Source organism: Salmo salar, chromosome ssa06, assembly GCF_905237065.1.
Source record: "Salmo salar chromosome ssa06, Ssal_v3.1, whole genome shotgun sequence".
NCBI classification, from domain to species: Eukaryota; Metazoa; Chordata; class Actinopteri; order Salmoniformes; family Salmonidae; genus Salmo; species Salmo salar.
This window is the reverse complement of record NC_059447.1, coordinates 75854118-75881303: the sequence shown is the minus strand read 5'-3', so window position 1 is coordinate 75881303 and position 27186 is coordinate 75854118. Positions and strand designations below refer to the sequence as shown.

The 27186-nt window shown below is 43.5% G+C and overlaps 2 protein-coding genes across 14 annotated transcripts in view; both read right to left on the bottom strand.

Moving 5' to 3' along the window:
* Positions 1 to 3207: 3207 nt before the first annotated feature.
* On the bottom strand, positions 3208 to 14018 carry LOC106608096 (transcriptional repressor protein YY1). 4 transcript variants are annotated; one of them, XM_014205806.2, is made up of 6 exons: positions 13344 to 14018; positions 8139 to 8328; positions 7806 to 7850; positions 7478 to 7538; positions 4442 to 4600; positions 3208 to 4295 (listed from the first exon to the last, which is right to left on the bottom strand). In XM_014205806.2, the coding sequence occupies exons 1-6, from the start codon at positions 13864 to 13866 to the stop codon at positions 4113 to 4115; spliced, it is 1161 nt and encodes a 386-aa protein (XP_014061281.2). In that variant the 5' UTR covers positions 13867 to 14018; the 3' UTR covers positions 3208 to 4112. The 4 variants fall into 4 exon arrangements, with proteins under 4 accessions (XP_014061281.2, XP_045576967.1, XP_045576968.1 ...); XM_045721011.1 differs by having other exon boundaries at positions 8178 to 8328; positions 13344 to 14017; XM_045721012.1 differs by lacking the exon at positions 7806 to 7850.
* Positions 14019 to 15566: 1548 nt separating this feature from the next.
* Positions 15567 to 27186, bottom strand: part of LOC106608079 (ena/VASP-like protein) — a 147355-nt gene continuing 135735 nt past the window's right edge. For 8 of the 10 annotated variants that reach the window (XM_045721005.1, XM_045721006.1, XM_045721001.1 and 5 more), the window contains 6 exons: positions 17857 to 17896; positions 17695 to 17749; positions 17192 to 17252; positions 16902 to 16962; positions 16754 to 16811; positions 15567 to 16453 (listed from right to left, as the gene is read on the bottom strand). In XM_045721005.1, the coding sequence (XP_045576961.1) occupies positions 16416 to 16453; positions 16754 to 16811; positions 16902 to 16962; positions 17192 to 17252; positions 17695 to 17749; positions 17857 to 17896 (313 nt within the window). In that variant the 3' untranslated portion in view covers positions 15567 to 16415. The remainder of the gene's footprint in view (positions 16454 to 16753; positions 16812 to 16901; positions 16963 to 17191; positions 17253 to 17694; positions 17750 to 17856; positions 17897 to 27186) is intronic. The other 2 variants (XM_045721003.1, XM_045721010.1) reach the window with 1 other exon arrangement.

Here is a 27186-nt window from a genome sequence, read left to right as displayed (position 1 = left end):
CACACAGTATGTAGGTTATTTACAGTAGGAGATGGGCTTCTATCATCTTATCTTCTATCATTCTATTTGGGCTTCGATCTAAAAGGTAGCTAGCAAATGTGAAACGGATTGCAGTGACAAGAGTTGACAGCTGTATGAGTTCACCATTTACACAACATATGCTGCAACCTTTTGTAATGTTAATCGTTTGTTTCATATTGGCTGGCTTCTAACAATAGCTGAATTTGCAAAGCTAGCGAGCACCAATTCAGTGGTGTTTGCTATAATCTTTGCTACCCGGGTTAAATAAAGGTGAAATAAAATATATAAATAAAAGTTCCCTTGCGACAATTTAGCTTTTGCAACGAGACCATTAAATATATTTAAAACAATGGTAGAAGAGAGTGTAGTTCTGTTCAGTTTATCGCTAACCTTATCACAGGGACTTTGAAGCACTAACTTACATGCATGCTGATCTGGAATAAATTGACGATAGCAAAGATTCCATCTTTGACGACGCCACATAAATGGAATAGGTACTAGCTAGCTTAATAGTTAATATTTGCGCGCTAGCTCTGCATATTCAGCTAGTGTGTGTGCGCGATTGACTGGATTAACCTCACGTCAGTTATGTGCATTGAGTGCCTTTCAGACAGTAGATACGACCTCTACGTTACCTCGCAAGCTAAGGAACTGGCAGTGGATCAAACCAGGCAAAGGGTGGGGGGGGTCTCAATCTTTTGAAACTTAAAAACGAGCTATTAAGTGTCTATAATCAGCACAATTGCTTTCATTGCGTATTATTAATATTATTAAAATTACATAGTTATGTTTCAGTGATATATTGGGGGGGACAAATCATATTTTTCCCAGGATGGGGGGGTCGTGTCCCCCCCGTGATTTCCGCCCCTGCTTGGCAACAACAATCTAGAAGAGTTGTCTAAAGCAGAGACCAACACAATGGTGTCCAGGCTAACCTTTCTGCAATACATCACAAAAACCAGAGGGGTCATTGCCTCATGGGAGAAAAGAGCCTAATGAAATAAGCATCTAAGAGAGCAGGTGTTGATGGCTTTACAGATTTCAGTTGCATAACAAGTAGCGTGCTTTACCACTCTTGCCTTTGTCAATCAAAACAGCCAATTGCCTGAATGAATGCACCATAAATAAGCAGAATACTGCCTGAGCAAGATTTTCAATTATGGGTACACACACAGCCAGACAGGTAGGAAGAAGTAACACGTGTCTCTTTAAGATAGTTGCTTTAGGCACCAATCAGAATGTCGCATCCCCATGCGCTGTCGTTTGATCCGATGGAATGGACAGACAGTTTGTGAATTTCAACTAGGTGTTAGAGGTACCTGTGATTCCTGTGCCGTGTTTAAGAAGCAGATGTAGTTTTTGAGAGGGAATACATAAGTAGCCTACTTTCCCTTTTCTCTGTAAGAGATCTTTGTAACCATTTTATTCTTGTTTCAGTTGAGTTAGATCCATTCAAGGTGAATTTGGGAAAGAGAAAACAAGAAACCAATACTTTGTTGAAATCACGCAAATGCTGTTTAGTCTGTCAGTAAGCCATGGACATTAAGAGAGCATTTTCATTTAAGCATTGACCAGTCTATCTATACCAGTCTTTGTGTCAGTGCATACAGAGGTTATAGGTTTCTGCTGCACAGATAGCCCAGGCACCCTTTTCTCAAATCAGGATCTCAAGGTCAGAACAGAAGTAGGCTACTTCCCATTCTTCCCGTCTTATCACAGACTGATTCAGAGCTGACACCAGGTGTGAGACATTTCTGGCTAATCAGTGGCATGAATCAATTAACTACCAGGGGGTAAGGAAACCAGCTGTATGGCCTACCTATGCAATATGCTGGCTCGGATTTGGCTATCACTGTCACGACAGGGGTTTCAGCACCATGGACACACGACTACAATGGAGACGCTTACCATATGGTGAAAATGTCATTGTTCATGTCCCAAAAACAGATCTAGATATGATCCTAGGTAAGCCTATAATGAATCTTGCTCTCAAATAGTTTGAGACACAGGGTATTGAATGTCACCATTTAGTATTCAACCTAAACAAAAATTGTAGTTTTTTTGTCACCTACGTGGTGTCCTACAGGGTCAGCCATAGTAGTATGGCACCCGGGAGCAAATTGTGATGCGTTCGAAGATATATTAGGCTTTCATAATTCCATGGTAGTCGAAGTGGTGTCTTTTTCAGTTGGGTTTAGCAGCACTAACAGAAAGCAAAGCATTGAACTGATATCACATCATGCAGAGAAGAGTAAACAACATTTCCTAAACGTGTGAAGGCTGTTTTGAAGGATTTTCTCAACTTCGCCACAGGGTGTCAGTAAAACTGGCTACGGTCAGACTGGTTGCAGCATGTAGGTAGTGATCATTGATGAGCAACTGACCAAGAGTTCCTGGAAGCAGGAACAGCCGACCAAGAGTTCCTGGAAGCAGGAACAGCCGACCAAGAGTTCCTGGAAGCAGGAACAGCCGACCAAGAGTTCCTGGAAGCAGGAACAGCCGACCAAGAGTTCCTGGAAGCAGGAACAGCCGACCAAGAGTTCCTGGAAGCAGGAACAGCCGACCAAGAGTTCCAGGAGGCAGGAACAGCCGACCAAGAGTTCCAGGAAGCAGGAACAGCCGACCAAGAGTTCCTGGAAGCAGGAACAGCCGACCAAGAGTTCCAGGAAGCAGGAACAGCCGGATGCTGAGGTACAAGGAAAAATCTGCAGCTCATGCAGAACAGCACAAAACACCTGCCTTTGGACTTTGTATTAACCGATGGGACTGTTCCAAATCGACCCCTAGCACCTACCTTCTTCCCCTGGGCACTTCATATACATTTGAAAGGATGGCCATTTCTCTCAGGTATAGGAGAGTTATGTCTCAGGTATAGACAAGCAATAAGCTATTTCCCAAAGCCAAATCGACCCTTACGCTCCATGTGCTCCTGGAGATCAGAGGATTTGACAGGTGTTAGTAATATGGCAACAGCTCCACCTTGCTCTCTAAATAGGCTAGGTGAAAGTTTCACCATATTGACTAAACCAATCAAATCCTCTCAGATCTCCACAAGTGCATAGGGCTTAGAGATTGATTTGGGATTGGCCCCATGTCTCCAGTATAGGCAAGCAATAGGTATTTCACCACACTTACGAGAACACGCCACCCTCACACCAGGCCTAGAAATTAGTGGAAAAACACAGATTTGGGATGACATTTTTATTGTGGGCCGTTGAAATGCATGGGTGTAAATATCAACAAAGAAAGTTCATGGTTGACGACGCCTGTACATTACATTCTAACAAAGAAACAGATGGTCACTCTGGCGATTTTATTTAATGCATTTTAGTATTAGAATAGACAGGCTCGCAGTGAATCAACGGTAGGGACATGTTTCTCAGCAAAGGTGACAATTCATCAAAAAGATAAATCAACTCATGACTAAAAGTTAAATTGGTTAACAATTTAAAAATCACACCTCTATCACAGTCTACATAATTTCAACAGCCATACAATACAAGTATACAAGATGATTTAATAGTTAGAAGGAATACAACCAAAAGTAAAGATTAAGATGCAAACCAAAACATTTTCAGAAAATACTTTGAAGCAATGTGACGATACAGTAACTTACGTCTTGCCAGGACTATCATACGGTAAGTGGATCTAAATACTCAGGGGGAAAAAACATAATCAAATTGTATTACTGAACATATCCCAAAATAAGTGTACAATATGCACACTTGTAGAAATAGAAAATTAAAATCTATGCTGAAAGTGGAAAAACAGCCTGATTGCTCCCTCTCTCATGCAGCTCCATGGCAGAAAGAATAGTCTGATGTTAGTCCATCAGTTCCATATTTATGGCAATAAACATGAAGCCGCTATGAAGTGAGGAGAGAGGGGTGGAAGGTTGGGAGAGGGGTTTCATCTTTTTGAAGAGTGCCACTGTGTTCTTCAGCCAACCAATAGGAGAAGGGAGAATTTAATCTCCGTATTTATCAAAAAGTATTTTTCAATCATTTCCTTCTTTCATCAAAGGTGGTTTGACGTGTGGTGTCGTTAAGATGCTGCTGTGGGGGTGGGACTTAGGGCAGGTCGGAGGGCTCTCATTGGTTGTTTTTGGCTTTGGCGTGTGTGAGGATGTGAGACTTGAGGTTGGTTGACTGGGCAAACTTCTTATTGCAGCCGTCAAAGGGGCATACGTAGGGCCTGTCTCCGGTGTGGATACGAACGTGTGTGCGCAAGTTAAAGTCCAGCGAAAACCTCTTCCCACAGCCCTCAAAGGTACACTGCACACAGGAAGGAGAACATGGATGGACAAAAGGAGAGGTGTATTAGGATATAGGAGTCAATGGTAAATGTGTGTGCAGTTACTCTACATGCATGTCTTTTTGCGTCAATGTCCTAGCAGAATTTATGCAGACCAGGTACGTACTTGGAAGGGTTTCTCCCCTGTGTGAACGAGTTGGTGACGTTTGAGTTTGGAACTCTCTACGAAGGCCTTGCCACACTCGGCACAGACGTGCACACGAGGCCCGTGGGTGTGGAGATGCTTCCTCATCGCTGAATTGTCCCTGAACATCTTTGTGCAGCCCTAAGGGAGAGATTTATAGAACGTGTTGGTATACCTGATTCCATATACACAGTGTACAAAACATTAAGGACATCTGCTACAGCGTCAGCTAGCTAAGCGGTTAAGAGCGGGCCAGTAACTGAAAGGTTGGTGTAGGTGTACACCGGGCCAGCAAGGTGCAATAATCTGCCCTTGAGCAAGGCAGTTATCCCCAAACAACTGCTCACCAACTCAATATTAGGAAAGTATTTCTTAATGCATGTCTTAATGTATGATCATGAGTCATAATACCTGATGAGAGCACATTTAGGAATACCAACATTATGGCATTTTCTTAAACGACACTAAAATAAAGTGCAATATCTGTGTGAAATAAATATGTAAACATGGCTCAGACATTGTGTAGGCCTATGCTAGAATTTTTCTTGCAAAGAGAAAAATATGTACTTCTCATTTCCCACTCTGGGTTAATGTGATGGGCTGTCACTGTTAAGTAGCTCTCTGTAGCCCTGGAGGTCCATCCATCTGTAGCAAGCGCAACAGTTCACTGACAACTTCAGCTTGCTTATATAGACTGGGTACTACCTGTGCTGAAATGAGTACAAGAGGGCGAAGTTTAACGTGGTCTGAGCACTTTCACGAGATGCTCAAACCCCCGATTCTTCTCAACCACTGAGAATGTGCGCATATCTGCGGCTATAAACATACCCATCACTCTTGTAATTTCTTTGGCCCGGTCAGAATCGGCTGTGAAGAGCTGCTTGAATGCAGAGGAGAGACTAAGCTGCGTTTTTTTTGTGTGTTTCCATCTTCCAGTGGTAGGAATACTGTGGTGATGTCGGCATAAAATGTGTCATGTTTGAGGTGTTGGCAGCTGCATAGGCTATTCTCGTTGAGCAGTGGTGACATGCTCTCGGTCCATTGTCGTTGTAAGCTACTGAGAAGACAAAATGTTCCCAAACTGGAGATTTACGCGATGGAGAATCCTCCTGGTTTGTCAGCCCCACCACCATACAGAAGTAGTTGCCGGCTGCGCCACACAAAAGCACAGTTTGAAATGCGCCAATTAAGGTTTGAATTTTGATAACATGCGCATATGCTCTAGTTGTTGTAACAGAATAACCTGAAATGTTTTCAGCTCAGGTTTACACGAGGGGCATACAACGCAGCGTAGGCATAGCCCACAGGCCGAGTGGTTGCATTTATTATATACTGCTCATAAAAATAAAGGGAACACTTAAACAACACATCCTAGATCTGAATGAAATAAATAATCTTATTAAATACTTTTTTCTTTACATAGTTGAATGTGCTGACAACAAAAATCACACAAAAATAATCAATGGAAATCCAATTTATTAACCCATGGAGGTCTGGATTTGGAGTCACACTCAAAATTAAAGTGGAAAACCACACTACAGGCTGATCCAACTTTGATGTAATGTCCTTAAAACAAGTCAAAATGAGGCTCAGTAGTGTGTGTGGCCTCCACGTGCCTGTATGACCTCCCTACAACGCCTGGGCATGCTCCTGATGAGGTGGCGGATGGTCTCCTGAGGGATCTCCTCCCAGACCTGGACTAAAGCATCCGCCAACTCCTGGACAGTCTGTGGTGCAACGTGGCATTGGTGGATGGAGCGAGACATGATGTCCCAGATGTGCTCAATTGGATTCAGGTCTGGGGAACGGGCGGGCCAGTCCATAGCATCAATTCCTTCCTCTTGCAGGAACTGCTGACACACTCCAGCCACATGAGGTCTAGCATTGTCTTGCATTAGGAGGAACCCAGGGCCAACCGCACCAGCATATGGTCTCACAAGGGGTCTGAGGATCTCATCTCGGTACCTAATGGCAGTCAGGCTACCTCTGGCGAGCACATGGAGGGCTGTGCGGCCCCCCAAAGAAATGCCACCCCACACCATGACTGACCCACCGCCAAACCGGTCATGCTGGAGGATGTTGCAGGCAGCAGAACGTTCTCCACGGCGTCTCCAGACTCTGTCACGTGCTCAGTGTGAACCTGCTTTCATCTGTGAAGAGCACAGGGCGCCAGTGGCGAATTTGCCAATCTTGGTGTTCTCTGGCAAATGCCAAACGTCCTGCATGGTGTTGGGCTGTAAGCACAACCCCCACCTGTGGGTGTCGGGCCCTCATACCACCCTCATGGAGTCTGTTTCTGACCGTTTGAGCAGACACATGCACATTTGTGGCCTGCTGGAGGTCATTTTGCAGGGCTCTGGCAGTGCTTCTCCTGCTCCTCCTTGCACAAAGGCGGAGGTAGCGGTCCTGCTGCTGGGTTGTTGCCCTCCTACGTCCTCCTCCACGTCTCCTGATGTACTGGCCCGTCTCCTGGTAGCGCCTCCATGCTCTGGACACTACGCTGACAGACACAGCAAACCTTCTTGCCACAGCTCGCATTGATGTGCCATCCTGGATGAGCTGCACTACCTGAGCCACTTGTGTGGGTTGTAGACTCCATCTCATGCTACCACTAGAGTGAAAGCACCGCCAGCATTCAAAAGTGACCAAAACATCAGCCAGGAAGCATAGGAACTGAGAAGTGGTCTGTGGTCCCCACCTGCAGAACCACTCCTTTATTGGGGGTGTCTTGCTAATTGCCTATAATTTCCACCTGTTGTCTATTCCATTTGCACAACAGCATGTGACATTTATTGTCAATCAGTGTTGCTTCCTAAGTGGACAGTTTGATTTCACAGAAGTGTGATTGACTTGGAGTTACATTGTGTTGTTTAAGTGTTCCCTTTATTTTTTTTAGCAGTGTATATTCATTTGGGTTCACAATGCGGACAGAACAGAGGTCCCCGAACCGTTCGAGAATACATGTACCTTAACATCCCTACTGGGCAGGAAAGAAACCGTTGGAAACAGACTACTTACTTTATGAGGGCAGGCTATCGTCCTGGGCGCGTCGTCTTCTTTTACCTTCCTCGGCTTCATCCTGAGAAAACATTGGATATGGAGTTAACTTTCAGCCTATTGCATTCACAGGGAATAGAACTCAAAACATATGTTGTCCATATACAAAATCTAATTAACCATGTTCAATTCCTAACCAGTGAATATAAACCAGCACCCATGCAAGTGTTCCAGTATGGCTGACAACAGCCGGTTTCCTCCTTTCACTGTGTTAAAGTGCTCTGTGTCAGTGTGTGTTGACGGTGTTCAGAGATATAAAGGCTCTCGTAGAATGGACTCTAGAACTTACCACACTGAGTTCTGACCATAGGGACCAGCAGAGTCACTGAAGGAACTAAGAACACAGCATCCAAACGGGACAGTCAGAAATATCCAGGCTCAACACTCCCTTCCTAGGAGATTAGGCTATATACCGCTGGCATCTACTACAGAAAAGCTGCCTCATCGAGTGCTGCCTTCCAAGACAGGCAGGCAACATGAAGAGAATCACAAATCCTGGCATCTTTCTAAACACCAATTTACAAGGTGAGCTACAAGAGAGCATAGGTGTAAATTATTTGTGTGTTAGAGTTTAGGCCAAACAATAGGGGGGTTTATTTGAGGGTGTGTTCACTGTACATACCCTTGATGGACAGGTGCGTTTAGGCAGATAGACACTGACCTGGCAAACTCTGCCAGCTGTTTGGGGTCTGACAGGTCGATGCCAGGTATCCCTCCAGGGGGCAGCTTCTTCCCCGTCATGTATTCAGAGTAGTCCGGAGGGGAATTCTCCCCAATGATCTGTTCTTCAACAACTGACTCATGGTCGATGTCTTTTTTTGTCATCTAGGATACAATGCAGGGACTTAACCGAAAATAGCCATACAAGACCGGGGTACATCATTGCAGTTTGCCCAAGCGCCAGCAGATGGCGATATTGAGTCGTTTCATTTGTATTTATTATGGATCCCAATTACTCTTTCTGGGGTCCAGAAAAATGAAGGCAGTTATAACATTTTAAAAACATTACATTCACAACAGATTTCACAACACATTAAGTGTGTGCCCTCAGGCCCCTACTCTACTACCACATATACACAACACAAAATACATGTGTACATGTGTGTATGTTATCGTGTTTGTAGGCACGTGTCTGTGCCTATGTTTGTGTTGCTTCATAGTCCCCACTGTTCCATAAGGTGTATTTTAATCAGGGTTTTTTTTTAAATCAAATTTTACTGCTTGCATGAGTTACTTGATGTGGAATAGAGTTCCATATAGTCATGGCTCTATGTAGTACTGTGCGCCTCCCAAAGTCTGTTCTGGACTGTGAAGAGACCTCTGGTGGCATGTTTTGTGGGGTATGCTGTGTGCCAGTAGTTCAAACAGACAGCTCGGTCCATTGAACATGTCAATACTACTCACAAATACAAGTCGTGATGAAGTCAATCTCTCCTACACTTTGAGCCAGGAAAGATTGACATGCATATTAATGTTAGCTCTCGGTGTACATCTAAGGAACAGCCATTGCTGCCCTGTTGAGCCTAAAGGCCCTCTTTGTGGCACCTGACCACACGACTGAACAGTAGTCCAGGTCCAACAAAACTAAGGCCTACCTTGATACACTCGTATCCCCCGTGGACCGGTTCGTATGTAAAACATTCACCATTCAGGCTGCAAATCCATTACTTTCCTCCCTAACTAATATATACTTTTGTTTTATAATTTTTTTATTTAACCTTTAACTAGGCAAGTCAGTTAAAAACACATTTTTATTTACAATGACGGCCTAGAAACAGTGGGTTAACTGCCTTGTTCAGGAGCAGAATGACAGATTTTACCTTGTCAGCCAAAGGATTCGATCTAGCAACCTTTTGGTTACTGGCCCAATGCTCTAACCACTAGGCCACCTGTCGCCCCTTTTTAAATGAGGAGAAGGTAAAAATATGCATACTTTCTTTATTAAAACACGACTTCCACCACCATGCTAGAGTGGCTAATGCCTAGGAATGCTAGGCCAAGATGTTGCGTATCAGGTTTCATCAGCCTGTTGTTTACTCCTGGCTTAAAGCAGGGCCCGACATCAGGAAGTAGCATTAGCCAATCTAGCATGGCAGCCTGGTCTCAGACTAGACGTAACATAGTAAATGTAAATCCGGGACACTGAAATTAGTATTATAAGTTACGTTTGGTATGGTTACATAAGACAGATTGTTACTTAACCTCTTGACGGTCGCCTAGGATAGGGGGCGCCACAGCGCATTTTGAAAAAAATTCGTGCCCATTTTAAACGGCCTACTACTCAAACTCAGAAGCTAGGATATGCATTTAATTAATACTTGTGGATAGAAAACACCCTAAAGTTTCTAAAACTGTTTGAATGGTGTCTGTGAGTATAACAGAACTCATATGGCAGTCAAAACCCCGAGACAGATCAAAACAGGAAGTGGAATTCTGAATTGCGAACTCAACTTCATCACGTTGCCTATTAATCACACCGTGAGCTATGGTTCATTGAGCACTTCCTATTGCTTCCACTAGATGTCCCCAGTCTTTACAAAGTGATTTGAGTCTCTTACTGTGAAAACTGACAGAATGACACGCTGTGGAACGTGGTCACACGGAGAGGGCCATCACCATTATGACGCCGGCGCCCCTGGTTACCCTCCCCTTTCGAAACGTTTTGAAACACAATGCAATTGTCCCCCTCGAATCTTATTGGAGCTCTCGTTGAAAAAGGCCCTACAGATTTATGTTATACAACGTTTGACATGTTTGAACGAACCTAAATAAGAAACAAATGCATTTTGTTGAAAGAGTAGCCCCGCGCACGTCAGAACTTTTGGTGAAGCCTTCAGAACGCGCTAACAAGAACAAGCTATTGGGACGTAAAGGATTAACTTTTTCGAACGAAAATACATTTGTTGTGGACCTGGGATTCCTGGAAGTGCCTAAGGATGAAGCTAATCAAAGGTAAGGGATTATTGACAATAGTATACAAGACTAGATGTGATATGCGATTGTTCCAAGATGGCTAGCCTATTGCTATTGCTAGCCTATTGTTCTGAGTATCGCATCTCCTTTTATCGCAAAGTGTGATTACCCAGTAAAGTTATTTTTAAATCTGGCATTACAGGTGCTTTCAAGAGATATTCATCTATAAATCTTAGAATGACAATATTACATTTTAAAAATGTTTTCGAATAGTAATTTAGTAAATTACTTGTAGCACTATTTCACCGGATGCATTTGGGGGAAAATAGTTAGTCAACGTTACGCGCCGATGTAAAATGCTGTTTTTATATACAAATATGAACTTTATCGAACAAAAGAATGCATGTATTGTGTAACATGATGTCCTAGGTGTGTCATCTGATGAAGTTTGTAAAAGGTTAGTGCTGCATTTAGCTGTTTTTTGGTTATTTGTGATGCATGTGGTTGGTCGGAAAATGGCTATGTGGCTACTTTTACGATATACTCCTCTAACATAATCTAATGTTTTGCTTTTGCTGTAAAGCCTTTTTGAAATCGGACAACGTGGTTCGATTCAGGAGAGGTGTATCTATAAAACGATATAATTTGGAGAAAAATAAAATAAAAAAATGTTTTATTAAATGTTGTTATGCTAATGGCGATATGATTTTTCGCTGGATGTCGGCCGCACAGGGGTTAAAGTAAATATTCACCCATTTTGAATATATATTTTTCTGCATCTGAGCAATGTTCTATTGATTCCCTGGGTCATTTATTGCTATTCAAGCAGGCATACATTTCGCCGGAATGACATACTGTAGCATTGCGATGAAGCCGCTCCCACTACACTGGAAGTTAATAGCAATACGACTTTTAGATCGCAATAACATCTATCATATGTTCAAAACTGGATGATATCATAACACAGGTCAGCTTCTCTCAAATGAGCCATTGATCATATTTTTTGCTATATTCCTACATAGAGGTCCAGTGTGGCTCAGATGGTAGAGCATGGTGTTTGCAACACCAGGGTTGTGGGTTCGATTCCCACGGGGGACCAGTACGGAGAAAAATGTATGAATAAGAGCGTCTACTAAAATGTAAAATGTAGAGAAATATGGAATTTTGCAGAGGGTCTAACACATTTCTCCTACTTGTCTGCTTCTTCAGTCCAGGGTGCATTGCATGGTGCTGTTGCGAATGTCAGACACATCAATTGGCCAGTTGAACATGGTTAGACTGTAGACTTAAGTAGCTAGTTAGCAATTTTACAGCTAACTAGCTACTTCACATGCTGATATTGACTATGGTTTTGTGTGTAGTTATGTTTGCTAGCGAGCTACCTAGACAGCTACCTAGACATTGCATTGTGGGTTTTGTAGTCGACTTGAGCTGCAACAGATTTTGACAACGATTTTCACATGTTGCTGCCAACCTTATTACAAACAACAAAATGAAACATGTTCACAAAAAATGAGCGGTTTTGGGTGGATTTTTAATACACCCAACCAACCACCCTACTAAAGATGAGATTTGAACTCGCAAACTTTGGGTTGCTAGACGTTCAAGTTATACACCCACCCAACTTCGCAACTATGTTAGCTAACCTTAGCCTAACTAATGTTAGCCAGCTTGATAATGTTAGCCGTCTAGCTAGAATTCATATAATACATGTTGCAAATTCTAAACATATTGGACGTTTTGCATATTCATAACAAAGTGTTTCTAATTTGTAACATAGCATACAAAAATGGGTGATGTACAAGTTACACGAACCGGTCCGATATGAGTGTATTGCCGGCTGCATACAATGCGTTTGGACGGTAAGGTGAAACGACTCAATATCGCCATCTGCCGGCCTTTAGGCTACTAAGCTGTTTGAAAACAGCAATACAAAAAACACTGCAGCAATATTTCTAGACATTGTAGCTAGCAGTATAGCTTTGTTTTTACAAAACCGTGAAATACAATGTATACAATCATTGATGCTGATTAAAATAACGACTATGAACATGCATCACCTTGATCCCCCTGCGCAGTTTATCAGCTAACATTGTTTCTCGCTCTGCTGCTAGTCGCATCTTGGTAGCTACACGCCAGGATTATGAGTTTACTAGTTAGCCTAGCACGCCAACGGAGAATGTTTATCAATCATGCTGAATCCAAATGCGGTTAAACGGTGCTTGTACAATGCAAGCTGTGTAGGGTCGTGGTTTTTAGGAACGTTTACTAGCTTGTGTTGCTAGCCAGCTACTATACTTGATTGAGAACTCGCTAGCTGTCGCGTGTAAAAAAAAAAGTTAACGTTAGCTGGCTATGCAGAAGAAAAGCATCAATGGGCTAGAAATAACTTTTTAAGACAATATATTTGGCCAGCAATTTAAATCTAACAAAACTAAGTTACATGGTTACTGGCCCAGATATCGTAATCACGGCTGAAGTAGTTACTTATCCGCAAAGTTAACGTAAGGCACCTAACTAGCTAGTTACGCCGTCGGGGCCTACTTCCTGGAGCCAGCAGCGCGCTTGTACCCCCGACCGCCGCCATCTTCGCCCAGCCGTTCTATCGCCATTTTTTCGGGCCGCCATACTGGTTCTCGGGGAACATGGCGGCGCCCAGCAACATCTAAAAACATGGCCTCCAAAACAAAAACATTTCAATCTAACCGACACACATTTCTGCACTTCTAAAAGTGATCTCGAAGGTGGCTTGGCGAACTACGAAGGAATAGACTAGTGCAAAACGTCTACGCCCTGCAACAAGGCCTCTTGGCAAGAATCTTGCACAAGTTAACTACCAAGCACAAACAATGCGGGGAGAGAGATACACAGATAACGTTAGCTACAGTAACATTAGATAGAACCGACGACTTACCCGAAGCCCACATTGTAACAGAAAATTCCCCCTCCATAGTCTTTATTTGCACCTGCTTCTGTTCCCATTTTCTACTGCTTGGTTCTACAGCACCCAAATAGCTCTTTTGGCCAGCTTTTTTGCTACTGCCGCCTACCCCTCTCTTCATCCGACCCACCGAGCTTTTCCCGGCTACAGTCACCAGAGTCTGTTCGATGTACTCGTCTTCCACCCCGGGTGCTGGGACGGGGATGAGGATTTGATCCTCGTAACCCCCGTCCGCAAGCATATCCGAATCATCCCCGCCAACAACTTCCTCTCTTGTCTGCACTAGGATCACTTCTTGATGGTGGTGGATCGAATTCGTGTCGTCTGACACCAGCGGCTGAAGTGCTATCATCGGCTGGTCGTCGTCTCCCCCGACCACTGTAGTCTCGATAGTCTCTACCGGTATCGTTTCCACCTCTATCTCGTGCAACTCCACTAGTTCGGCCGGCATCTCCGAGCCGTCCGCCTCAATATAAAGCGTATCGCCGGATGCCATGTTGAATTCTACCAGCTTACTTCTCACGCAGCCTGTGCTGTGCTTGTTTGCCCCACAAACACCCCCCTGCCCCTGTTCTCCCTCTTCGATGATCAATTATATTGACAAGATAGTCGAGTGACCGCTCTAACGATGAAAATACATGTCCTCAAAGATGGGAGGAGGCGAGATCAGGTGGGACCATTCTAGCCAATGAGAGGTCATATGCTCGTGTGAAAACTCCGATAAAGGTCGTTTTTTTCATAGTTGCCTAAATGCCATTTGCTTCCACTTATACCAGTGCATTCGTAACAACCTAACCATTGCGGAACTTATAGTCGAACAAATAAGCCTCACGTTGCAAATAAGCAATTACATTTTTTTGTTGACTAAATTCGACACTCTCTTGACCTCCATTCAAAAATTCCTAATTTCGTTTTATTTTTGTGGACAAATTTTTGAGTAAACCCTGTCGCTTCGCCTTTTCCTCTCTGATAACACAAGCCACCAATTCCTACACCACAAACATCACAAACACCCATGGGGGTCTGGTGAGGATGCTTAGACCAAAAGTTGCATTCCTTTTGATTATGTAGGGTGAATATTTTTTTGCTTGCTAAAACATTAATAAGGCCCAAAATGACATTGGCCAACTCACTGCTAAGCATAATGCACCATAAGACATTTATATGGTTTTTTTTTTAATGCAGAAAACGACTATCACATAGGATACCTACTGGCATTAGCCCCATCCAGTCCATTGTATGTATTTCATAGTTTCATAGGCTCATTGAATGTTTAATATTACACTACACATCAACAGGGAATAGGGATGGATATATTGCAGTTGTTTTTTGTTTCTTGGGTTTTCTACAAATATATGTTTTCTGTAAACATACTCTATATGGGCTGTCTCGAGTGTCACTACAGACCCTGGTTCAATTCCAGCTGTATCACAACCGGCCGTGATTGGGAGTCCCACAATTGGCACACAATTGGCCCAGCGTCGTTAGGGTTTGGCTGGGGTAGGCAGTCATTGTAATAAGAATTTGTTCTTAACTGACTTGTCTAGTCAAATATAGCTGGTCTTTTGGCGTTCTCCTAATCTGACCTCCAGGTGTCGGTATAGTCAAGGGGACAAAATACCTTTCAATCCAGATAGTTGTGTAACACCTCTTGTGATGCAGTCATGTATCGGCATTACATGTGCTGTATACTGACTGCATGAGTGTATTAATATCAGGAGGATGCAAAGCCAAGTTACAGAAAAGTCAGATAGAAGTGTATGGAGAAGTACAGATGGGGTTCTCTATCATGTAGGGAATCATTCATCCCTATACTTAACAATTCTCTAAATTGATCCCCAATGAATACGCCAAAGGATAGTGTTATGTGTTGTTAGAAAGTATGACTAAAACAGAGATATGTTAAAAGGAACAGATAGGCCAAATTATGTTCATAGTGGCCCATAGTGTATGAATACACAGTCTGACTAGGTGAATGCTTGTGAATAAACACTCAATCAAAGCAGCTAATCAAGCACAACTTAAAAAAAACAGACACAACTCTCACAATCAAAGAGGTCATTTCATTTTTCCAAGACATTGTTCACAGTTTTATTTGAAATTATTTTAGTGTATATATATATATATTTTTTTTTTTACCAGGAAGCACTTGGTCATAAAAGGAAATAATAAAACAAACAATACTTCACCATATCGTTGCAGCCAATAAACATTTTATTAACAACATGATCACAAATACTCTGGTGTATTATTCTTTTTTCGATCATAAGATTGCAATATCCAAAGAGCAATAGTTTATATACCACCCTCCCTTTCAGGTTCAAGACTTGTTTTAAAAAATCTTTCAGTCAGTGATTACACACACACACAATTGTGTTTGGCGAAAAAGGATACAAAACTCTTTAAAAATGTTGAGGTCAGGTCATGAGAAATAAATCTGTATGTGCTTATAATTGTATTTTAAAACAAAATCAAAAGAGAAAAAAATGACAATATAAAATATGAAAGGCTGACATAAAATGATTATCATCAGTGTCATTATAATTATTATTTTGTTACTATTGTCGTCACTAAAACTACTACTACTTATATTCACACCATTACATCTACAATAATACAAATAATAGTCATATTAATGACAATGATAGTAATAATAATGCCAAACAAACATTTTATAAATAAAAAACTCCTAGAAAACTAAGATGTTACTTAATTTAATTTCATAATTATTTCCTTTAAGACGGGAAACAGAACAGTAAACATTGGTTACCGACGGACAGATAGAGAAATAAAATAGAGAGAAAAATGAGCCCAGAGAAAGTAAAAAAATCAGTGCGAGAGTGTCCTCCATCCATCCCATTCTTCCAAACGTTACGTAAACAAACTGTTCCTGTAGTGTTACAGCAACATTGTCACGTTGCTTTAACATCACAGCAACGTAGAATAAATAAAATGGTTGTAGTTCGGGCCTCGATCCTCTCCTTGCCTCCTCAGACACAGCAGTGGTTGCCGTGGGGACAATGGTTCCAAAAGGTACAAGAAAGATTATGTCGTGCTGATTCTGCTCAGTTCTTGTCTAATAACTGGAAGAGAGAGGAGACAACAGGAGTGTTACAAGTCTTGTCATGGAGATAAGATGTGTTGTCCTGTCAGAGACCAACTCTACTATATCAGCAGTATTACTTTCAGTTTCTATGTCTCTGGTGCTATCTGGAGGATAACATGTCTCACTTCTCCTTCTCTTCCAATAACAACCTCATTTGGTCAGTTCCAAACATAGGTGCAGTAAACTGCATACTATAGAGATATTAGCCACAGACAGTACATTTCCTATGGAGACATTCTTGGAGGAAGTGAATGAGGAACTCAGAGAGATAACGCACCATCAATGATCTCATCCTTCACCTTGTGTAATTCACGAACAACTTCTTCCAAGATTTCCTGTTCCAAGTACAAAAGTTAATCATAACAGGTATATGTTTTCATATTCACAAAGTGTATGTGCCAATAATTTACTTCAGGGCTCCTTACCTGCTTCATTCTGTCAAAGTCTAAGGCATCTGTGTCGCTGCTACTCCCCACAGGTCGTACCCTACAGAAACCAAGGAAAACACTCTCACACAACATAGTAGCTCAATATATTTATTTTACAAATGAGAGTAAACATGCAATATAAAATTATAAGTGCACAAATAAGGCATGAAGTGTACAGAGGGAAATGTGTACAGTCCTTTACACAGTTAACCAGCCAATCCCTTGATTACATAACCTAATTTTAAAACCTAAGTCGGCAGACTAACTTAGTCCGTCAACGTTCTCACCTTGATACCAGTGATGACCTCTCTGCAGAGTTGGCTCTGTCCCATGGCTTCTTCACGCCATCTGAGAGGGGAAGGAGAAGAGAAGACAGGGGTCAGGGTAAGAAAAACATGACCTCAACATGTCAATTTTATTGTGTGTATATATATATATATATATATATATATATATATATATATATATATATATATATATATATATATAGTGTTGTTCTTGTGTACTATATATTGTGGTGTATTTGTGTTGTATATGTCTGAAACCCTACCTCTTCAAGGAGGATCTTAAATAAACCTCCTCCCCCAAAAATACACTTTTCCTACTAGCACTGACTCTGCTGATAACTACTTTATTGAGGGAAAATGTGCCTGTTATGACTGTGATATGTGGTTGTCTCATCTAGCTATCTTAAGATGAATGCACTAATTGTAAGTCGCATCTGCTATAAGAGCATCTGCTAAATTACAAAAATGTATATATATATATAAACTGTGTATGACTGGAGTACCTGTGGCGTTCTGTCCACCCTTGATGCCGGGGGAAGGGGACCTATTGGGGTCATCCTGCAAAACAACAGGAAAGATATATTGACGTCAATTAAGGAGAAGTGAGTCATAAATGTAATGATAAAAGAGTCATAATCACTGTAACATCAGTTAGCATCACTCACGATTTGGTTGTCCTCAGGCTTCTCTGATGCTGCTTTCCTTCTGGGGGCAAGAAGAAGCCTCTAGTCAGAGTCTCATTCAGTTTGATATCAAAGTTGTACATTCAATATGTCTGACGGTCCCCTCCACATATGACTAGACATTATTTTGAATAGAAATGTCTGTTCTAACTAGAGAGCTACGTTTCTGTGGGACCTGCAGGTCCAGATTGAGATCATTGCGGCGCTGTCAGCATTTTTCATGCTGCGGTTGGGAGCGGGCGGTCAGACAGGCAACTTTGAGATTAAAATATTTTTGTTGTCCCGCAGATTATTTGGAAACGTTCATCTTTCTGCTTTGTATACGTTAGCATATTTATTGTATTAAAAGCACATCTTTGTTGCATTATTCACATACTCATAATTTGCTGCTTCAAGTTAAGTAGCCTACCTCTCCTTTCCTAGTTGGGCGTGCAAGATCAAGTGCACCTAGTATACATTACCGGTCAAAAGTTTTAGAACACCTACTCATTTATTTTTACTATTTCCTACATTGTAGAATAATAGTGAAGACATCAAAACTATGAACTAACACATATGGAATCATGTAGTAACCAAAAAAGTGTTAAACAAATCAAAATATATCTTATATTTGAGATTCTTCAAATAGCCACTCTTTGCCTTGATGACAGCTTTGCACACTCTTGGCATTCTCTCAACCAGCTTCACCTGGAATGCTTTTCCAACAGTCTTGAAGGAATTCCCACATATGCTGAGTACTTGTTGGCTGCTTTTCCTTCACTCTGCAGTCCAACTCATCCCAAACCATCTCAATTTGGTTGAGATTGGGGGATTGTGGAGGCCAGGTTATCTGATGCAGCACTCCATCACTCCTTGGTAAAATAGCCCTTACACAGCCTGGAGGTGTGTTGGGTCATTGTCCTGTTGAAAAACAAATGATAGTTCCACGAAGTGCAAACCAGATGGGATGTTGTATCCCTGCGGAATGCTGCGGTAGCCATGCTGGTTAAGTGTGCCTTGAATTCAAAATAAATCATAGACAGTGTCACCAGCAAAGCACCTCCACACCATAACACCTCCTCCTCCATGCTTTATGGTGGGAAATACACATGCAGAGATCATCCGTTCACCCACACAGCGTCTCACAAAGACACAGCGGTTAGATCCAAAAATCTCACATTTGGACTCCAGACCAAAGGACAAATTTCCACCGGTCTAATGTCCATTGCTCGTGTTTCTTAGCCCAAGCAAGTCTCTTCTTATTATTGGTGTCCTTTAGTTGTGGTTTCTTTGCAGAAATTCAACAATGAAGGCCTGATTCATACATTTTCCTCTGAACAGTTAATGTTGAGATGTGTCTGCTCCCTAAACTTTATTTGGGCTGCAATTTCTGAGGCTGGTAACTCTAATGAACTTATCCTGAGCAGCTGAGGTAACTCTGGGTCTTCTATTCCTGTGGAGGTCCTCATGAGAGCCAGTTTCATCATAGCGCTTGATGTTTTTTGCGACTGCACTTGAAGAAACTTTCAAAGTTTTCTGTATTGCCTGACCTTCATGTCTTAAAGTAATGATGGACTGTCGTTTCTCTGTGCTTATTTGAGCTGTTCTTGCCATAATATGGACTTGGTATTTTACCAAATAGGGCTGTCTTCTGTATACCCCCCTACCTTGTCACAACACAACTGATGGCTCAAATGCATAAAGACGGAAAGAAATTCCACAAATTAACTTTTGATAAGGCACACCTGTTAATTGAAATGCATTCCAGGTGACTACTCCATGAAGCTGGTTGAGAGAATGTGCAAAGCTGTCATCAAGGCAAAGGGTGGCTACTTCGAAGAATCTCAAATATAAAACATATTTAGATTAGTTTAACACTTGTTTTGTTACTACATGATTCCATATGTGATATTTCATAGTTTTGATGTCTTCACTATTATTCTACAATGTAGAAAATAGTAAAAATAAAGAAAAACCCTTGAATGAGTAGGCGTTCTAAAACTTTGGACCGGTAGTGTATGTGTGATCTCAAAATAGAGTACCACAGTATGAGTCATAATACCCATAAAACCAAGCAGTCAAACAAGGAAATGGTTCCAATCGTTTTTCCACCATTCATTTTTCCTACAGGGGATTTTTAGAAACACTTAAAATAAGGGCTGTGTTTCGTGTAGGCTTAGCCTGGCATGATGTTTTGATAACCATGTAAATCTCTCTAATGAATATATTGGCAACATTTCTTTAAATTGACAATTCTGTGAACAGTCTTGTGCAAGTTTTACATTTACACAATACCTGTTAGCAAAGTTGTCAGCGAGAGATCAAGTGCAGGAGCTTGCAGGGATTTGTAGTCTTACATGATGACTACTTTGATACTAATTATCATTTTTGAATCTGAGAGTAAATAGATCCGAATATATTGATAAAAGTTACCTTGTCCGAGAGAGATTTACATGGTTATCAAAACGTCACACCAGGGTAAGCCTATGCGAAACACAGCCCTTATTTGAAGTGTTTCTAAAATTAATGGTTGAAAAACAATTGGAACCATTTTCCTGTTTGACTGCTAGGTTTTATGGGTATTATGACACCTCCACTGTGGAGCTATATAGAGTAGGCTGCCTATGCATGGACGGAGCGTCATGTGCTAGTTATCTTTCAAAGGAAATTATGTAAAAAACGATTAGACTATAGTTTACTACACTGTCTGTAAATAAATATTGATAATGGAAAAAAGTGGAGGGTGCTCAACCAACGTGAGTCGAGGTGCAATACAAAAATGTTATAATTGGAAAAGAAAAGGCGCAATGTGTGCCTAGGCTACCATGGTGAGCGATCATTGCGCCTTTTAATTTTCAATAAATATTGATTACCCAATTATGTGTATGTATGTGCCTGCAAATTGTCCTCATAAAAGATAGGCTACATCCTATAAAAAAAACATAGCTCAAAAGAAGTAGAAGTGTCCACTATAATCATTCTTGCTGCTTCAAGGTCAGCAGCCATACATGCGAGATAAGGTGTGCGTTTGATCTCAATTAAATAGTTGATATTAGCACCGGAGGGGATGGCTGCCGTTTTACATGCGCCTAACTGTGCTATTTTGTAAGTTTTTTTTCGCATCGTTTGTAATTTATTTTGTCCATAATGTTGCTGCTACCGTCTCTTATGACCGAAAAGAGCTTCTGGATATCAGAACAGCGATTACTCACCTCGAACTGGACAAATACCTTTTCTTTAATGAGTCCGACGCAAAGTATATACTGCTTCCCTGAGACCAAGCCCAAATCCCGTCATTCGTGTGAAGAAAATACGAAAATACAGGGGGTGGAGATCAGGGTGCCTTGTGAGAATTTGTTGGCGAGTGGGTAACCTGCCTCTACCATCCATTCTATTTGCCAACGTGCAATCACTGGAAAATAAACTGGATGATCTCCGTTCAAGACTATCCTACCAACGGGACATTAACCTGTCTGGGCTAGGGGGCAGTATTTTCACGGCCGGATAAAAAACGTACCCAAATTAAACAGGTTAATACTCTGTCCCAGAAACTAGAATATGCATATTATTAGTGGATTTGGATAGAAAACACTCTGAAGTTTCTAAAATTGTTTGAATTGTGTCTGTGAATATAACAGAACTCATATGGCAGGCAAAAACCTGAGAAAAATCCAAGCAGGAAGTGAAAAGTCAGAGAATTGTCTTTCTTCTTTTGATTCTCTATCGAAGCTACAGTGTCTGTGGGGTGACGTTGCACTTCCCAAGGCTTCCATTGGCTGTCTAAAGCCTTCAGAAAGTGGTTTGAGCATTCTGCTGTTACTGGGCAGATAATAGGAGCTCAGTTACGTGGTCTGCCTAGCAACAAAGGGATTGGATATGTTCGGTCCCGCGAGCGCGCCCCTCCTTTTTCTTCTTGAATGAATATGCTATTGTCTGGTTGGAATATTATCGCAATTTTATGTTAAAAATACCATAAAGATTGATTTTAAACAGCGTTTGACATGCTTCTAAGTACGGTAATGGAACATTTTGACTTTGTCTGTCGTTCTGCGCTCGCGCGTTATGCCTTTGGATAAGTGACCTGTACGCACAAACAAAACTGAGGTATTTGGACATAAATATGGATTATTTGGAACAAAAACAAAATTTATTGTGGAAGTATGTAACGCCCTGGCCATAGAGAGGGTTTTTTTGTTCTTTATTTTGGTTAGGCCTGGGTGTTACATTGGGTGGGCGTTCTATGTTCTTTTTCTATGTTTTTGTATTTCTTTGTTTTGGGCCGTGTGTGGCTCCCAATCAGGCACAGCTGAAGTTCGTTGTTGTTGATTGGGAGTCACACATAAGTGCATGTTTTTCCGTTGGGGTTTTGTGGGTAATTGTTTCCGTCATTGTGTTTCACCTGACAGGACTGTTTGGCTGTCGGTTTCCTTGTTTTGTTTTTGTATAGTGTTCTTGCTTAATTAAATATGATGAACACTAACTCCACTGCGTTTTGGTCCACTCTCTCTCACGTCAGCCCTTACAGAATTACCCACCACAAAAGGACCAAGCAGCGGAGGAAGGAGCAGCACCAGGAGAGCAGCATGATGGACTCATGGACGTGGGAACAAATACTGGACGGAGAGGGACCATGGACTCAGGCTGGGGAGTATCGCCTCCCGCAGTGGGAGATCGAAGCAGCGAGAGCGGAGAGGCGATATTATGAGGAGAGAGAGCGCAACATGCACGAGAGGCAGCCCCAATAATTTTTTTTGGGGGGGCACACGGGACAGTCGGCGGTGCCGAGGTCGGAACCAGAGCCAGTCGGGTTGACGTTGGAGGTGAGCGAAGGGTGGAAAGCAGAGACAGTGAAGGAGTTGATGGGGAGATTGGAGGAGAGAGAGATGAGAGACCTGCTGGTTTGGTGCATAAGGCACGGCATTTGCCCTACGGAGCGTGTCAGTGAATTGATGTCACCTGAGTCAGTTCTCCATACTCGTCCTGAGGTGCGTGCTGGCCGTCTGTTGAAGACTGTGCCTGCGCCCAGAAACAGGCCTCCTGCATGTCTTCCCAGCCCTGCACGTCCTGTGCCTACGCCCAGAAACAGGCCTCCTGCATGTCTTCCCAGCCCTGCACGTCCTGTGCCTACGCCCAGAACCAGGCCTCCTGCAAGTCTTCCCATCCTGGTCAGTCCTGTGCCTCCTCCTAGGACCAGGCCACCAGTGGGTCTCCCCATCCTGGTCTGTCCTGTGCCTGCTCCACGGACCAGGCCTCCAGTGGGTCTCCCCATCCTGGTTAAGCCTATACCTCCTCCACGGACCAGGCCTCCAGTGGGTTTCCCCATCCTGGTCTGTCCTGTGCCTGCTCCACGGACCAGGCCTCCAGTGGGTCTCCCCATCCTGGTTAAGCCTGTGCCTCCTCCTCGGACCAGGCCTCCAGTGGGTCTCCCCATCCTGGTCTGTCCTGTGCCTACTCCACGGACCAGGCCTCCAGTGGGTCTCCCCATCCTGGTCCGTCCTGTGCCACCTCCCAGGACTAGGCCTCCAGTGGGTCTCGCCAGTCCAGAGCCGCCCGCCAGTCAGGAGCTGCCAGAGCCGCCCGCCAGTCAGGAGCTGCCAGAGCCGCCCGCCAGTCAGGAGCTGCCAGAGCCGCCCGCCAGTCAGGAGCTGCCAGAGCCGCCCGCCAGTCAGGAGCTGCCAGAGCCGCCCGCCAGTCAGGAGCTGCAAGAGCCGCCCGCCAGTCAGGAGCTGCCAGAGCCGCCGCCAGTCAGGAGCTGCCAGAGCGGCCCGCCTGTCCGGAGCTGCCAGAGCGGCCCGCCTGTCCGGAGCTGCCAGAGTGGCCCGCCTGTCCGGAGCTGCCAGAGCGGCCCGCCTGTCCGGAGCTGCCAGAGCGGCCCGCCTGTTCGGAGCTGCCAGAGCGGCCCGCCGGTCCGGATCTGCCAGAGCGGCCCGCCGGTCCGGATCTGCCAGAGTGGCCCGCCGTGCCGGATCTGCCAGAGTGGCCCGCCGTGCCGGATCTGCCAGAATGGCCCGCCTGTCCATATCTGCCAGAGTGGCCCGCCTATCCGGATCTGCCATCGCCGCCCGCCAGCCGGGCGCAGCCAGGGTCATCCGCCAGTCGGGCGCAGCAAGGGTCGCCCGCCAGCCGGGCGCAGCCATCACCGCCCGCCAGCCGGGCGCAGCAAGGGACACCCGCCAGCCGGGCGCAGCCATCGCCGCCAGCCGGGCGCAGCCAGGGTCGTCCGCCAGCCGGGCGCAACAAGGGTCGCCCCCCAGCCGGGCGAAGTCAGGGTCGCCCACCAGACCTTCGGCACGGCCAGGTGCGCCAACTAAGAGGGCGACGCCAAGGGTGGGGCAGAGGCCACGTCCCGCACCTGAGCCGCTGCCGTAGGAAGGCCCACCCAGACCCTCCCCTTCAGTGTCAGGTTTTGCGGCCGGAGTCCGCACCTTGGAGGGGGGGGTACTGTAACGCCCTGGCCATAGAGAGGGGTTTTTTGTTCTTTATTTTGGTTACATTGGGTGGGCATTCTATGTTCTTTTTCTATGTTTTTGTATTTCTTTGTTTTGGGCCGTGTGTGGCTCCCAATCAGGCACAGCTGAAGTTCGTTGTTGTTGATTGGGAGTCACACATAAGTGCATGTTTTTCCGTTGGGGTTTTGTGGGTAATTGTTTCTGTCATTGTGTTTCACCTGACAGGACTGTTTGGCTGTCGGTTTCCTTGTTTTGTTTTTGTATAGTGTTCTTGCTTAATTAAATATGATGAACACTAACTCCGCTGCGTTTTGGTCCACTCTCTCTCACGTCAGCCCTTACAAAGTAGCAGTCCTGGGAGTGCATTCTGGCGAAGATCAGCAAAGGTAATATAATATTTCTAATACTAATTCTGAGTTTAGGTTGCCCCGAATTTGGCGGGTGTACTCAGAATATTGAAAAATGTGCTTTCTCCGTAAAGCTATTTTAAAATCTGACACAGCGGTTGCATAAAGGAGTAGTCTATCTATAATTCTTAAAATAATTGTTATGTATTTTGTCAACATTTATGATGAGTATTTTTGTAAATTGATGTGCACATTCACCGTACGTTTTGGTGGGAATACATTTTCTGAATATCACGCGCCAATGTAAAATGCTGTTTTTGGATATAAATATGAACTTTATCGAACAAAACATACATGTATTGTGTAACATAATGTCCTAGGAGTGTCATCTGATGAAGATCGTCAAAGGTTAGTGCTTCATTTCGCTGTGTTTTGAGTTTTATTGACACATGTCCTTGCTTGGAAAATGGCTGTGTGATTATTTTTGTCTATGTACTCTCCAAACATAATCTAATGTTTTGCTTTCGCTGTAAAGCCTTTTTGAAATCAGACAATGTGGTTAGATTAACGAGAAGTGTATCTTTAAAATGGTGTAAAATAGTCGTATGTTTGAGAAAGTTGAATTATGACATTTTGTTGTTTTTGAATTTTCCACCCTGATATTTCACTGGCTTTGTCCTGCAGGTGGGACGCTGGCGTCCCACCTAGCCCATAGAAGTTAAGGCTTGCAAACCTCCCCCTTTTTCCTCCAAACATAACGATGGTCATTATGGCCAAACAGTTCTGTTTCATCATACCAGAGGACATTTCTCCAAAAAGTACGATCTTTGTCCCCATGTGCAGTTGCAAACCGTAGTCTGGCTTTTTTTGGCGGTTTTGGAGCAGTGGCTTCTTCCTTGCTGAGCGGCATTTCAGGTTATGTCGATATAGGACTCGTTTTACTGTGGATATAGATACTTTTGTACCTGTACCTGTTCTGGCATTTGGAAATTGTTTTGGCAGATTTCTTTTGATTTTCCCATGATGTCAAGCAAAGAGGCAGTTAGTTTGAAGGTAGGCCTTGAAATACATCCACAGGTACACCTCCAATTGACTCAAATGATGTCAATTAGACTATCAGAAGCTTCTAAAGCCATGACATGTGTTTTCTAGGGATGGGGGAAAAGTGTGACACCAATCAGGCCACAGAGGACTGGAATTTCCTAGGCCTGGCCTATAGGGATGAGGTCTGAGACCTGGTACTGTGGTGCCAGGACAACAATGTGAGCACAAAGGAGCTGATCATGGACTACAGGAAAAGGAGGGGGAACAGGCCCTCATTAAAATTGACAGGGATGTAGTGGAGCGGGTCGAGAGTTTCAAGTTCCTTGGTGTCCACGTCATCAACAAACTATCATGGTCCAAACACATCAACGCAGTCATGAAGAGGGCACAACAACATATTTTCCCCTCAGGGGACTGAAAAGATTTGGCATGGGTCCCCAGATCTTCAAAAAGTTCAACTGCTACACCATCCTCAAAGGTTGCATCATCGCCTGGTATGGCAACTGCTCGGCATCCGACTGTAAGGCGCTACAGAGGGTAGTGCGTACGGCCCAGTTCATCACTGGGGCCAAGCTTCCTGCCATCCAGGACCTATATACTAGGCGGTGACAGAGGAAGGTCCAAAGAATTGTCAAAGACTCCAGTCACCCAAGTCACAGACTGTTCTCTCTGCTATCGCACTGCAAGCGGTACCAGAGCGCAAAGTCTAGGTCCAAAAGGCTCCTTAACAGCTTCTACCCCCAAGCCATAACCCTGTTGAACAATTAATCAGATGGCCACCCGGACTATTTACATTGACCCCCCCATTTCTTTTTACACTGCTGCTACTCACTGTTTATTATCTACGCATAGTCACTTTACTCCTACCTACAGTACATGTACAAATTACCTCAACTAACCTGTACCCCCGCACATTGACTCAGTACCGGTACCCCCTGTATATAGCCTCATTATAGTTATTTTATTGTGTTACTTTAATTGTTTTACTTTAGTTTATTCAGTAAATACTGCATTGTTGGCTTGTAAGTAAGCATTTTATTGTAAGGTGAGCACCTGTTGTATTCGGCGCATGTGACAAATAACATTTGATTTGATTTGAGTAGGCTATAAATATAGCCAGTGCACGGGCGGAGAAGCACGGTGTCACGTTCTGACCAGTATGAGGGTTATTTTGTTAGTGTAGGCTGGTCAGGACGTGGCAGAGGGTATTTGGTTTATGTGGTTCGGGGTGTGTGTTTTATATAGAGGGTAGTTGATTTATGTATTCCGGGGTTTTTGGTCACTGCTCTGTTAGTCTATGTTCTTTCTAGTTAGTCTGTTTCTGTGTTGAGTTAATTGGGGTGAGGACTCTCAATTAAAGGCAGGTGTTGTCTAGTTGCCTTTGATTGAGAGTCCTATATATTAGGGTGTGTTTGTAATTTGTGGGAGGTTGTCACTTGAATTGCTGTCACTTGTATTTCTGTTATTAGCCTTCAAGTCTGTATTCGTCGTCT

What these genes read in the sequence shown, in the direction of transcription:
- LOC106608096 (XM_014205806.2), bottom strand. Translation starts at nt 13,866, where the DNA reads ATGGCATCCGGCGATACGCTTTATATTGAGGCGGACGGCTCGGAGATG. An exon ending in AACGCACCTGTCCATCAAGG is followed by an intron (nt 7,851 to 8,138) that starts GTATGTACAGTG and finishes CTGTGTTCTTAG; the next exon opens with TTCCTTCAGTGACTCTGCTG. An exon ending in CAGGGGAGAAACCCTTCCAA is followed by an intron (nt 4,296 to 4,441) that starts GTACGTACCTGG and finishes TCCTGTGTGCAG; the next exon opens with TGTACCTTTGAGGGCTGTGG.